At 43.1% G+C, this 13,914-nt stretch overlaps 1 protein-coding gene and 1 long non-coding RNA gene across 2 annotated transcripts; one reads left to right on the plus strand and one right to left on the minus strand.

Moving 5' to 3' along the window:
• The first annotated feature begins 48 nt into the window (after nt 1-48).
• LOC135228216 (uncharacterized) lies at nt 49-2,274 on the plus strand. Its single transcript, XR_010318549.1, has 2 exons — nt 49-324; nt 742-2,274. It is a non-coding gene; the product is annotated as an uncharacterized LOC135228216 (long non-coding RNA).
• TMED2 (transmembrane p24 trafficking protein 2) lies at nt 1,554-12,038 on the minus strand. The gene is made up of 4 exons (XM_003420282.4): nt 11,802-12,038; nt 10,207-10,399; nt 7,231-7,338; nt 1,554-3,081 (listed from the first exon to the last, which is right to left on the minus strand). The coding sequence occupies exons 1-4, from the start codon at nt 11,979-11,981 to the stop codon at nt 2,957-2,959; spliced, it is 606 nt and encodes a 201-aa protein (XP_003420330.1). The 5' UTR covers nt 11,982-12,038; the 3' UTR covers nt 1,554-2,956.
• Between the last annotated feature and the right edge of the window lie 1,876 nt (nt 12,039-13,914).

The raw sequence follows: 13,914 nt of genomic DNA on the forward strand, positions 1-13,914 counted from the left end.
GACCGACCGGAAGCAGGGCTCGAGCGGCAACGTTCCGGACGGCAGGGAGGGCCCTCAGGGCAGGACAGTGGTGGGAAGCCGACCGCGCGGGGGACAGCGGGCGGCGAGGGCAGGGCCGGAGCTGTGGCACCCGCGCTGCACAGGCGCTTTGCCTCCGGCGCCTTGCCACACGGAGCAGGAATTTCGGCGGGAGGGACTCTGCCCCCGCTCTCCCACTTTCTCCACCTGTCAGGGGCAGCTGGCAGCACAGCACTGCGTCCCGGCCGGAAGGCAGTGGGGCTGGCTGGACAGAATGTGGGCCCTCCCTTTAACAGATACGCAGAGGTGGGTTGATGGTAAGAATCTAATGGCTGGTGCATAATAAATGACGACTTAATTCCGAGGAAGTTACAGGGCCAGAGCCCTAAACGATAGCAGTATCTTCTCCACTGGCTTAGGCCTTTTTTGTCCAAGCGCACATTCACTCAAGCTTTTAGTGACCAGTTATGTGCTGGGCTCTGAGGACCTGTCTTCTCCAGCTATGTGCATGGTACGGACCCTCACATCCATCAGGACTTTTCAAATGTCGCCTTCTTACTGAGGCTTCCCTTTCCTAACCACTAACTTCCCTTACCTTGCTTTAATCTTTTAATAGCACTGATCATTAATACTTTATAACTTGTTGCAAATTAGATTCATCTCCCCCCATTAAAAAGTAAACTCCATGACAATGGGGATTTTTGTCTCTTTTCTTTATCCCAGTGAATAGAACCGTACCCCACAACAGCCAAATATTTATGGGATGAATGAATGAAACGGGGACGGTGCTCATGTAAACTGACTCCAGTCGTCTCAAACTGAAGTCAAAGATCAAAGCCTGAAGCAAGATTTTCTCTGACGTAGGATCACCACATTGTCAACCCACCTTGGACAACTGTTTCATAGAACTGGGACTTAGAGATGGCTCTGAACGCAAAGGTCCAGGGAAAGAGCAGGCTGTCATTTTGGTCTCTACTACCTAGGCTCATGACGTTGGGACCCTTTGTTTCCTCACTGCAAAACGAGGATGCTACGGAACCTGAGGTAAGGGCTGTTTTAAGGGATAAGTGAGATATGCCCCGTAAAGCACTTCACGTCGTGCCTGAACATCACGCAGCCCTATAAACAGTAGTTGACTACTAGTGGGCACCTTGCTTTAACAGAGGAAAACAAGGTTTCACAAGGCAGAGGTCTAGTCTCTGGTTCTACCACTCACTCTGAGGGCCTTGGGAAAATCACTGCAACTCTCTAAATGCATTTCCCATAATCATAAACCAGGTGATTGAGTGAAGTTTCCAAACGAAAACAAAACTTGTGAACACTGACGCATCAAAGAAATCCTACAGGAAAATCAAATCGGGTTTCTTGTTAACTACCCTCACTCAACTTTACAGATATAAAACGCTACAGACATTTGTAACAGGCATAACTACCCCCCAAAAACATGGGCATGTCTCATTTCAAATATGAACAGAAACCTGGTATTTAACAAACACGAATTTATCATTAACATATAAAACACAGAACGCTCAGACTGTTTTTAAAAAGAATTGTTTATTTACTGAACCTGGGGCATATCAGATACACAACCAATTCCAAATTTACATCTGTTAATTCAATTTTGAAGTGTTTTCACACACACACAAAACTGGCATGCAACAGCTGTCTTAAGGTGAAACACTCACCTTATCGATAAGCTGTTGCAAGTTATTTTCACCCAAGGTTGAAAAAATTGTTTATCCTGAACATGAAAACCTGTAACAAATTTAAATTAATTATATAAAACTCCTTACTTGTAGTTTTCCCCTTGCAGAGATCCAAAAAAAAAATGTGCAAGTAACTAAAATACATGTCACAACATAATCCTGGATCACCCCCACACCAAACCAGATGCTCCTTTAATTTTAAACCCATCATCAGAGATCAAGAGAAACGCGTTTCATTTCGTACAAAACAAAATTCACATGTGCCAAAAATGAAAGACCCAAGAGGAACAAAAACAAAAACCCTAGTACTGACACTAATGTTCAGTACCCTAGTTAAACAGTGGCCCAAAATGCCACTGATCAAAAATAAAATAGTGGCTGTGTATCACTGCAATGAAATCCAAGAGGCTTTAACCCTTTGGCATCAGAAATCCAGATTTTTCCAATTATGTGAGCACACACTTCCTACATGCCAAAAGTAGAGAACATGGACATGTCAGGACAGGAAAAAAAAAAAAACTACCATTTGCTGAAACACACAGAGAATCAGTTTTAATAGGAGACTTCCTCTAAGGTTAGGCAGAAACCAAAAAGTGGTTATTAGCTGCTTCTGTCATCAAACTAAGTGGAGGTGACTGAGTCTCAAGGTTCAATGTAAAAATTCAGGGGGAAAAATGTGTGTTTGGGCAAGTCTTATCTTTAAAGCAAAAATAAGATAAAGAATATATAGAAGTGCCCAACCACAGTGACATACTCCAAACTCAGAGAGCTCTGCCATTAGGCTAGGTAGAAAAGGCAAGATTCAGATTGTTGTTTAAGAACTCAACAAAATGAATCCTTACTGATTTAAACTGCAGGAGGAGGGATGCAAAGAGTGCAGTCATTTTAGTGAAGTACTCTCAGGCTTTGTGCTGATTTCCTGAACAAACTGCTTTTTATTATGAAAACAGAAGAGGACACAGAAAGGACTGTACTTTTATATTTCATTTATAGTGTCTGAGTTCTGGAAGAACCTGCATAATGCAGGCAGAATTCAAATAAGAAGCTATGCCAATCAAACATCAGCTTTCCTAAAAAAGATGTGTCCCCCCCGATACCTATTAATCACAAAGAAACATAAGCTGTGAATGTACAGTTCAGAAAATAAAAGTGTAGAAACTAATGACGGTATCGTGACCAAGATATTTGGTAAACAGTGAGTTATGAGTTTGGGATCATCAGAAAAAGGCTTTTTAGACAACCCTCCGGACTTCAAAAAATCTCTTCAGGTAGTAGATCTGTCCCAGTGTCATGGCAACTAGAACAAGAGCTTCAAAGAAGGACCAAAGGACCACTCTGCTGTTTGTGTTGTCGTTGACTGTTGAGAACAAACAAACAAAAAAAAATTTAACAAACAAAACAAAAAAAAGCATAGTCATTATAAATTATCCCCTAGTCACTACTGTGTAAAAGTAATTATTCCAAGCACCATTTTTTTAGTACTCTACATACACTATCTGTCTTTTGTTCCCAAGCAACTCAACATACTTAGCAGAGCATTTCGGATCTAAAATGGACCTTGAAGATTCAAGCCTACCGGGCTTCAATATGGGGAACAGAGAGGAAAAGTTGCCCAAGGCCACACTTTAGGCTTAAGACCTAATTCAATCAATTTCCTCCCTCACCACTGAAATATCCTACTTTATAATAATCCTGTCAGCTGAATCAGAAAATTGAGGAAGGGACTATCTTGAGATCACAGAGCTGCCTGAAAAACACTGGGTACAGTCAGAATGGGTCCAGCTAAGTGTCTTTTTCCTCAACCCTTTCAGGACCAGAGGTACGTAGGGCACCCACCTACATCTTCCGCCTGTAGGGTTTATTGGGAAGCTGGTTTCCCACAGACAGTACCTGCTGCCGTCAAGAATGGAGCTGTTTAAACAGCTGGTAGGCAAGTATTTACTGGGCTCTTACATTTGTTCTGGAAGGGAGAGGTTTCTCAGTTACTACCAGACTGAGAAACCTGGTAGTAACCAGGTTTCACCATTTATCCCAGTCTCAAGATAAAAAATTGATCCTTAAAGTAATATTCTTATATTAACTTACTGTCACATTCTTTCACGTTTCTGATCAAATTCTACGACCTTTACTTTTTTAAACTATTGGCTAGTTTCTGATTTATTCTGCCAATGCCTGATATTAAAAAGTTATAATTAACAATACAACAACAATATTACTCAGCTGAATAAGTGACTGCCATATACTTATTTTTCAATAACTTTTTTTCTTTTAATTATACTTTAGATGAAGTTTTACAGAGCAAATTAGTTTCTCATTAAACAGTTAATACACATATTGTTTTGTGACACTGGTTGCCACCCCCACGACATGTCAACACTCCCCTTCTCCACCTTGGGTTCCCCGTTACCAACTTTCCTGTCCCCTCCTGCCTTCTCCTCCTGTTCCTGGGGGCTGGTGTGCCCATTTAGTCTCCTTTTGTTTTATGGGCCTGTCTAATCTTTGGCTGAAGGGTGAACCTCAGGAGTGACCTCGGTACTGAGTCAAAACGGTGTCCGGAAGCCATACTCTCAGGGTTTCTCCAGTCTCTGACTAGTAAGTCTGGTCTTTTTTTGTAAGTTAGAATTTTGTTCTACATTTTTCTCCAGTTCTGTCTGGGACCTTCTATTGTAAGCCATCAGAGCAGTCAGTGGTGACAAATGGCACCACCTAGTTGTCCTGGACTCAGTTTCGTACAGGCTGTGGTAGTTGTGATCCATTAGTCCTTTGGACTAATCTTTCCCTTGTATCTTTAGTTTTTCTCATTCTCCCTTGCTCCAGACAGGGTGGGAGACTGCCATATATTTAGATGTATGTATGCCATTTTAAAATTTATTAATTAGAATTGTAGTATCTAAAGGATTATGATTACTCAATAAGAAGTGAAAAGTAATTACAGTGTTTCCAAAAGGATAACTTACAGTTGCTCAAAAGTTCTGATTTTCTTTGTAAGAATAGACACATGCCCAAGAACATTAACTAGAACTCTAAAAACTACCAGACTCACTGCATTATTACTAATTCCGTAGCATCAAATTTACTTCTGCTGAAAATGTAGTAACCAATTTCTAGCATAATTGCAAACCTACTACCATTTTAAGGTTATGTCTCAACAAGGAATGGTTAATACGTCAAAATATTAAGTAGCCCTTAAAAGATGCTTTTAGAGACACAGAAAAATGCTTTTCTTAGTCACTGAGAAAAACAAGATATAAAATTTTAGCTACATTACTCACGTAAAAATTCCTATTTCTAACAATTAAAAAACTGGCTTAAAAAAAAAAAAGACTAAAATGTTAACAGTGATAATCTTAAACGGTCCACTAACAGCGATTTTTATTTCTCTCCTCATACTTTTCGGTATTTTCCAAGTTTTCTAACTGAACACGTGTTAACTCTTTTTTCTCCTCATCATAAAAGGTTGTATCTGAGAAATATTCTATGCCACATGGTCTCTTACTTGTGAATGCAAAAAAAAAAAAAAAAACTTCTCCTTTCACTATAAAAAATGTACCCTTAAATAGAAGATACTGCAGCGTAACATAGGTAAGCAGCCACTTAGAAAGTAGGTGTATTTAAGACACTGTCCTCAAGCTATTCGCATATTAGCATGATATGAAAGCAACACAGTATTATCATAACCTGTAGTAAAGAGAGCCCATTATGTTCATCTCTAAAAAATGACTGCTGGGATATGTACAGAAACAGACACTGTGGGAACCATCTGCTTTGCCAAAACAAACTGAGTCTTTGAGAATCCTAGTCTATAAATTGCTAATACTTTTAAGTTAAGTTCTTTGCCCACTATTTGTGAAACAAATACAGGAGTATCTCAGGGCAAATTTAAGGTGAGAGAGTAAGACTGACCATCACAGACTTCCCCTGGCAGTTGCTGTTTCCAAGTCTGAACCAGTTAAAACTACAGAACAGTAAAAGCCCTTAACCCTCATACTTTTTTTATTTTTTGGTGCCTCTCTCAGCCAAGAAGGGGCCGGCCCCCAGCTGGGAGCAAAAAAAAAAAAAAAACAAAAAAAAACAAGGTACTCAACAAATGGGTCCCTGCCAGGTAAGGGAGAGAAGGGGGAAATCCTCACAGGTGAGGAGGTGAGGGCAGGAGAAGAGTGGGTATACAGCCTTGACCCATCCCGTGCCCTACTCCAGCCTCCAAAAGATGGGACTGGGGCTCTTGTCCGGTCTATTTACACAGTCTTCTGCCAAGGAGAAGTGAATTCTGTACACTAGGCCCTGAAGGCTCCCTTCTGTAACTGGCAAGAATAGATGTAAAAGGATGGAAAGAACCAAAACTGCACCTTGAAGAAATTCGAGCTGTGCTTATGTCTTTGAGTCACTCTTCTCTCTACCCCAACCTCAGAACAAAGGCTCCTGATATAAATCACTTTGCACTTGGACACAGGACTTGCTCCCAGGATGAAAGACACTGAGTAACAGGTGTGGACCTGGACCTGAAACATGGTATTTGATCTCTGTGCCAATATGGTATCTCTTAATTGTAAATGCAAAAGCATAATACTTAATACTGTATCGTGGGCTAAACCTGTTAGCTCATTGCTGACAAGTTGCTTCCAACTCATAGTGACCCCACAGCGCAGAGAAAAACTGCCCCATAGGGTTTCCAAGAAGCTGCTGGTGGATTTGAACTGCTGACCTTTTGGCTAGCAGCCAAGCTCTTAACCACTGCACCACTAGGGCTCCACAGGCTAAACAGGCTTATGCAACTTAACATGGGATTCCAATCATGACTGTTTTTCAAGAAAAACACATTCCAAGTTCCCAACTTACAGACTGGGAACCCGCACTGGTCTTCACCTGGGACTGACTGTATTCATGTTTTGGTGTTTTCTACTCTAACTAGCCTAAGCCTTCCGACTTACAAAAAGAAAACTAAATCTTTGCTTATAGCATTAATGACACAGGCACATGTTTCAAGTACGTGATTAAAACCAATGTAATACCCACTTTATGGTATGCTTTTCCCATCTGCTTTAGGAAAACTATAAGCTTATTCCTTAAGCTGATCATATATTTTTTAAAACTCTTAAAAGCTTGTTCTGAATCTTTTCTTTTTTTTTATTTAGAATGAATTTCACAATAATAAACTGGTCCAGTACAAAGCTCTACAAACATATGTACCCAAAGACTATCTCTGCCTAGGTGCTTTTTTCCCCACAGAATTATCTTTTTTCGTTTATTGTTGACAACTATATGTAACACATTTGCAAATTCATAGTTTTTCACGTGTGCAATTTAGTGACATGGATTACATGAATCACACTGTGCAAACCCCATCAATAACTGTTGCCAAATTTTCTATCAGGCCTAGTTGCTTTTTTGAATTAATGCTTTAGTATGTTTCCTGAATAAGGATAACACCAGCAAGCTCTTGGGTAAGAGAAGCCCTGACCATTTTGTGGCCACCACAGACGCTGCTGCAGTCACAGCCTTAACTCACTTGCTCTGTGTATTCTCTCCCGAACTTCCATGTACTCCTGTTCATGCTTTACAGCTGTCATCGCCACTGCGAGCTCATTAATCATCTCTTCTAGTTTGTTCTGGTGGGCTATAGGAGGATTTCAAAACAGATTAGTACTCACTTGGCAGTCTCTTTATGGAAAATACCTACAAAATTAAAAACGTTCCTCGGAGAAGACATACAAAAGCCGCTATTTTTAGAAATGGCTCAGACATCATTTTGAACCACTGCATGAACCACTGATGGCAATTTAATTCTCAAAGCATTTTTTAAAGTCTGTTCCCAGTAGAAAAACTTCTTTCAGGGTAGGAAATATATTATACAATGCTAACTAACTAGAGGAAAATAATTTGCCCTAAGAAATTTCTTCAATGAATTATTGCTAAAAGAAGTTCACAATACTGATTGCTAACTAGAAAAGTAAAAAACTGAAGGGGAGGGAGATATATATAATTTAAAAAAAAAAAAAAACCTAAATCCTATAAATATCAACATTTAAACAAAAACAAAAATCAGCTCTTAAGGATCACGTAACCCTAAAGCTAATATAAAAGTAGCCGCAAAACAGATTTTTCATCTCTGTGAAGCTTCGTGGAGAAAAACATGGAGGCAGTCTTGTTAAGATCCACACCAGCACCGCCACTCTTCTGTGACATGCAAAGCAGTAATGCCACTACAGTGGGTAACACCAGGCACTGTAAGTAAAAGACAAGCTCTCAGCTGCACAAGGTTTTCAACCAGGTATTCTCTTTAACCAAAAATGGAATACAAAGTACACTAACAGTAATGAACACCCAGTCAACGCTTCCAGGCCGTGCTGTATCAGGAAAATGAACAAGCAGAAGGGTACGAAAGAAACAGCAAGAGGAGAAATTCCTACTAAAGGGGTAAGGAGTCCTCCTCATTACTGCCTAAAATTGGGTCTGGTCTGGGATTCCAGACCGTCACAGATAATCCCAAACTTTTTAGAGAGAAGCCGAAGACCTCCGGCAATTTCAAGGCAGTTAGGCTGGACTCTCCAGTCATGCCTCAGGGCTGCACTGTGAAAGTTCCGCGCACAGCACGGAGCCTCCGGAGCTGGCTTCTCAGGAGCAGGCGGCACACCGCTGCCACTTCAGACCAGATTGTCCTTTGCTCTGAGGAGCTGTCCAACACTTTGTAAGGTGCTAAGCAGCATTCCTGGCCTCCACCCACCAGATGCCAGTAGCACACTCCCCCACCCAGCCATAAGACTGCCCAGTGTCTACTGGAGGAAAAAGCACCCCCAGTTGAGAACCACTGCTTCAGAGGAGGGCTTGATTTGACAGCGGCCATTCACTGACATTAACAAGCAAACGCAACACTTTTAGACACTGTTAAAGGAGTAAGAACAGTTCAATGTTTACGTTTATCAGCCCGTATTTTCTAACTAGACAGGGCCAATTTCTACAAAATGAACAAACACGAAGCCCTTCAAAAGTCCTAATTCCCCTTGAGAATTACCAAGTTCTGCACTGTAATAAGGCCTTAAGAAGTAAACAGGGAAATTACTAAATAGTATGAGTCTCTATATTCTACAGATTTCAAAACTTAATGAAAATAGTTCACCTTCTCCACGTTGTTAGTGGAGTCCCTGAGTGGCGCAAATGGTTAACATGCTTGCTGCTACTCACAAGGTCAGAGGTTCGAGTTCACCCAGCGTTGCCTCGGAGAAAGGCCTGGGGATCTACTTCTGAAAAATCAGCCTGTGGAAACCCTGTGGAGCTTAGTTCTACTCTGACACACATGGGGTTGCCGTGAGTCACAATCAACTCAACAGTAACTGGTACTAGACACTGTTATTATTCTACCAAGGGCTCAGTATCTAGAACAAATGTTACCATGCTAACATTTATGAGATGTGTTGAACAAATGCTAGCTTTCAAAACTCCTGATGTACACTGTAGTAGAAAAACAAACGACAAATGTGCTGTCTCCTGGTAATTAATCTACTCAGAAGAACCAATTCAAGGTTTACTGCTGGTCAGCAGAGCAATAAAAATTACTCCAACTGCAACATCTGGTTAGAAAAGCTTTCATCACCATATCTAGACACAGCTCCTACAACTGCACTTCAAATTCAACCATATTTAAAGTTAGAGTCAAACCAGCCTACAAACAGGCTACACAGTCAACAGCTCCATTTTCTCTAAGCTGCGTTAACTAAGACTCTTACTTGTCCAGGTGCAGCTCAGTCTTCTCGCTCTTCAGCATTCATTTTAAAGACATAGTAAGATGTTACTACTAAAATGTCAATCACTGTGTTCCCAGTGCTCGTAAGTTAAAATTACCTAACTCATATCTACTGTCAACCAAATAAAAAAAAAACACCCAAAAACAATCCATCTAATTAGTTGTAAGGTTTGTTTTTTTTAAAGATGGAAAACAAAAACATTCTCATGCTAACAAACTGAGGTTAGAAAAAAAGGAAAGCAGAAATTAGACATGAGCCATCAAATATATACAACAAGGCAAATGCTGTCAAAAAGCTGTCCACATACCATCCCAGGAATCTCCACCGCCTAAAGAAAAGTGTAAGATACAAACACAAAAAACCAATAAAAAGTTTAGCAAAACCTCATGTGTACGAATGAACAAAAAGAAATGCGTACACCAGAAGTAACAGAACAACCTAAGACAAGTGTAACCTACATACTGACAAGAGCACCAATGACTAACAAAAGATGCCAGAGGGGCAGACATAAACAACTGAAAAGAAACACTGCCTTCCAGAAAGTTTTTGTTGTTGTTGTTAATTACATGAGGTTTAGACAAATAAAAAGTATACTTCACAAAAGGTTTTTTGTTTTTAAAGACAATGAATAAACCTAGAATAAAATACCAAAATAAGTATTCCATTGAGAAGAATTAAAAAAAAGTGTAGAGTTAAAATTAGCTCATGGCATGTGCTATCAATCTTCTGAATGTTCATCTCACCTTCTGTTTCCATGTCTTGTCCTTTTGGGGCCTCCCCAATGTCAATGGTGAACATCACTATCTTTGGAGTCATGGTGGACATCCTATTGCTAAAGCAAAACTTGTATGTTCCATCCATGTGAGCAGCAAATGTGTATTTCCCACTGGACTCTCGGTCTCCTTTATAGATTCCTTTATTATCAGGCCCTGTGATCTAGAGGCAGGAGAGAAACAGATGAGATGCAAGGAAAGACTTAAACTCATAAGCTTCATAAGTAATCTCTACTGGCAGTGGGAAATTCACTTTACTCCACTTTAGTAAGCGACAGTAACCTCTACGGGCAGCAGGTCTCCCACTCAGGGAAACAAGGGTGGGCCAGATGGCTCTCTAAAGCACCTTTCGGCTCCAACTACGTTTATTCTTCCAAATGCAAGGTGAACCCCTCAGAAACCTGTCACACCTTACACATTATGATCTCCAAATGGCCACAAACAAACATGCAAACATGTGCCTAATAACATCAAAACAAAAAAAAGTCCTCTCCTTAAAACCAATAGTTTTTATCCAGTACTTTCAAGAGCTTCCTAATTACTAGCAGTGAAGGAATCTGGGTTTCTGAGATGCCTGGAAGTCTAAGGGCAAGAACTAGACTAGAAATTATGACACCCAAAGTTCCCATCCCATGTCTGCCAAAAATCAGCTGTTATGCCTTGGTCAAATCATTTCCTCTTCTAAAAGCCCCTATCATCCCTAAAACTCGAGGACTGAATAGTTGATCTCTAATCTGTCTCTCCTCCCATCATTATCCATGATTTTTGGATGTCTAATTCTTTGAGCATCTTACAAATGTCCACTAAAGGAAAATCCTTAACCAATTTGCCACACTAACAAGTGAGTTTAAATATTCAATGTACATTATTTTCTAAAAATAATTAGACGCAAATCATTCTTTTGGTTTAAAAAATGAGATCTGGGGACTGCGAGTTTCTTAAAATAATTTCTTGCTCTCTTTAGATACTTGACTGTAATCATGACATCCAAAATGGGTGACCTACTCTCTCCCACTTCAAAGCCAACCAAAGGAGGTTATGTGGAGAAAACGGGCTTGTGCAAAAACAGGCAGAACATTCAGGCTGTGTCTGTAAGAAATCAGGGAAGACATATGGCAAACTTTTGCCTAGCATTTCTCAACAGCTTCCGAATGACTTTTTCAAAAGTTTCCAGGCCATGTCCCGACCTTAACCTGTAACAGGGAAGCAAGCAGCTGCTGACAGGGTCGAGACCTGCCACCATCTAACCGCGAACGGCCAGCGTCTTCCGGGCCCTGAGCCGACACGCGGCGCCCGGCCGACAAAGCTGGGCTAGGGGCCGAAAGTAACCCGCCGTTCAGAGAACCCCACGCCGCGTAGCAACGGCTTTGGATCCCCAGGGGATCCTGCACCCCAAAACCCGGGGGCCGCGGAGAAAGGGCCGCTAAGGGGTCTCGGGGGCGGACCGGGCCCCTCCCGGGATCCGGACACCGGCCACTGCGCCCCAATCCCCCGCCGGTCCCGGGCGCCGCCACCCCCCGAGCGGCCGCGCGACCCCGCCTCGGCCGCGGGCAGCGCGCCCGCACCTCCACGTCGATGTCCAGGAAGCCGCCCTCGGCCACCTCGAAGATGAGGCCCATCTTGGTGCCCGAGGTGACCCGCTCAAAGAAGCACTCCTCCGCGTGCGCATCGATGCTGACGAAGTAGCCCGAAGCCGTGGCCACGAGCGCGGCCAAGAGCACCAGCAGCTCGGCGAGGGTCACCATGGTGGGACTGGGGCCGAGGCCAAGACCGGGAGCGCGGCCTCCTGAGCCGCCGCCGCCGCCACCGCTGCCGCCTCAGCCGCCGCCGCCTCAGCTCCGCCCCTTCCGGCCGCCCCGCGAGGGGGCTGATGCGGGCGCCACGGATTGGCGGGTGCCGGCAGCTGCCACGTAACGGACGCACGGCGGCCGCCGAGGGACACGGCAGTTCCCCGCGCCCGAGCGCGGACGGCGGCTCAGAAGGGCCAAAAGCCGTCACTCCGTCCCTCCTACCTACCACGTGGAACACACGGGACAGAGGCAGCTTAGGGAAGCTTTCCTTGCTGCATGTCGTCTTAGCCTTGTCCAAGAAGGTGGCGAAAGATTTGGAGGCGGCGGAAGGAGTGGAGGGAATGGGAAGTGGGGCTGAGGCCAGGGGCTTTGAGGTTTTATGTTGCACTCCACGCCAAAAAAAAATAATAATCCTGTTTACCGGAGCGAGAGAAGCTTACAGGCAGATACAGACTGGAAAGGAGCATGAGAGAACCTCCTGGGATGCTGGAAATGTTCTATACCGTCACCTAAGTGATGGGCACATGGATGTTTATATATGGTTAAAAAAAATCAAAAACCTATGTACTTAAGACTAATAACATCTTACTGTAATGTATGTATCTCAACTAAAAAAATAGTTACCCTGTCCAAATTCACCAAAATTAGAATTCTTCCAGGTCTCCAAAGGCTTGCTTCCAGACCATACCCCTTAGTGCTTGTCAGATGCTAGGAATTTTTCTTCCTCCCTTTGCCTCTTGGCAAACATCTACTCATGCCTCAAAGCTCAACTCAACATGTCACCTCTTCTCTGAAACGTTCTGCCAAAAAATAGTCCCTTCTCTGTGCTTCCAATGCAGACTTGTTCCTACGTCACGTATGGCGTTCATCACGGTGAATTACAGTTGTTTACCAGAATGCGTTCTCATGAAGCACCAACCTTGGCTTATGTATACTGTGCTCTCAGGCCCCAGCACAAGGCCACAAAAGCCTCATTAATGTTTCCAGCTACAAATTCATGGCGACCCCATGTGTGTCAGAGTAGAACTGTGTTCCGTAGGGTTTTCAATGGCAGATTTTTAGGGAGTAGGTTGCCAGGCCTTTTTCCGAGGCACCTCTGGGTGGACTTGAACCTCCAAATTTTCAGTTAGCAGACAAGCTCCTTAACTATTTGCAGCACCTAAATTGAACTGACTTGAGTTGCTATTCCCTTCTGCACATGGCTGTGTGGCCCTAATTATGTTCCATCACCTCTCCCAGCCTCAGTTTCCTTATCTGTAAGAGGGGGATGATGCCGTGCTTAGCTGTTACACTTAGAACCAGGTGACACCATGTATGTGAAAGTGCCGTGCAAGTTTAAGGGATTTTTTCTTCCAAGATCAACAGGCAATAGGGGGCAGTGGTGGTCTAGTATCCGATGTCCAAATTCAGGTGTCAAGAAACAGGTGCACCTGCAGTCACGGAAGCATCTTGGCTATAACAATGTGTTATTCAGTGGCCCCTAAACCCCACCTTCCAGACCTGGCAGAGGTAGTACTTTCCCTGGCAGATCAGCTCTGTAGTGCTATTCAGGGAGCCATCACTGGAGGGAGGCTCAGCCCAGAGCCTGCTCCTCCAGCCATACCAACAAATTTATAAGCCTCTATAGTCCTGTATGGGAAACCCTGGTGGCATAGTGGTTAAGTGCTACAGCTGCTAACCAAAGGGTCAGCAGTTCAAATCTGCCAGGCGCTCCTTGGAAACTCTATGGGGCAGTTCTACTCTGTCCTATAGGGTCGCTATGAGTCAGAATCGACTCGACGGCACTGGGTTTGGTTTGCTTTGGGTATATTCCTGTATGGAGTCCTGGTGGTGCAGTGGTTAAGAGTTCGGCAGTTAACCAAAAGGTTTCCAGTTCTAATACGCTAGC

The sequence above is a fragment of the Loxodonta africana genome, chromosome 19, assembly GCF_030014295.1.
Source record: "Loxodonta africana isolate mLoxAfr1 chromosome 19, mLoxAfr1.hap2, whole genome shotgun sequence".
Classification (NCBI taxonomy): domain Eukaryota; kingdom Metazoa; phylum Chordata; class Mammalia; order Proboscidea; family Elephantidae; genus Loxodonta; species Loxodonta africana.

Coding starts and splice junctions, on each gene's coding strand:
- TMED2 (XM_003420282.4), bottom strand. CDS start 11,981: ATGGTGACCCTCGCCGAGCTGCTGGTGCTCTTGGCCGCGCTCGTGGCC. Junction 7,339..10,206: donor ACAAGACATGGAAACAGAAG/GTGAGATGAACA, acceptor ATCCTCCTATAG/CCCACCAGAACAAACTAGAA. Junction 3,082..7,230: donor GGAGAGAATACACAGAGCAA/GTGAGTTAAGGC, acceptor TGTTCTCAACAG/TCAACGACAACACAAACAGC.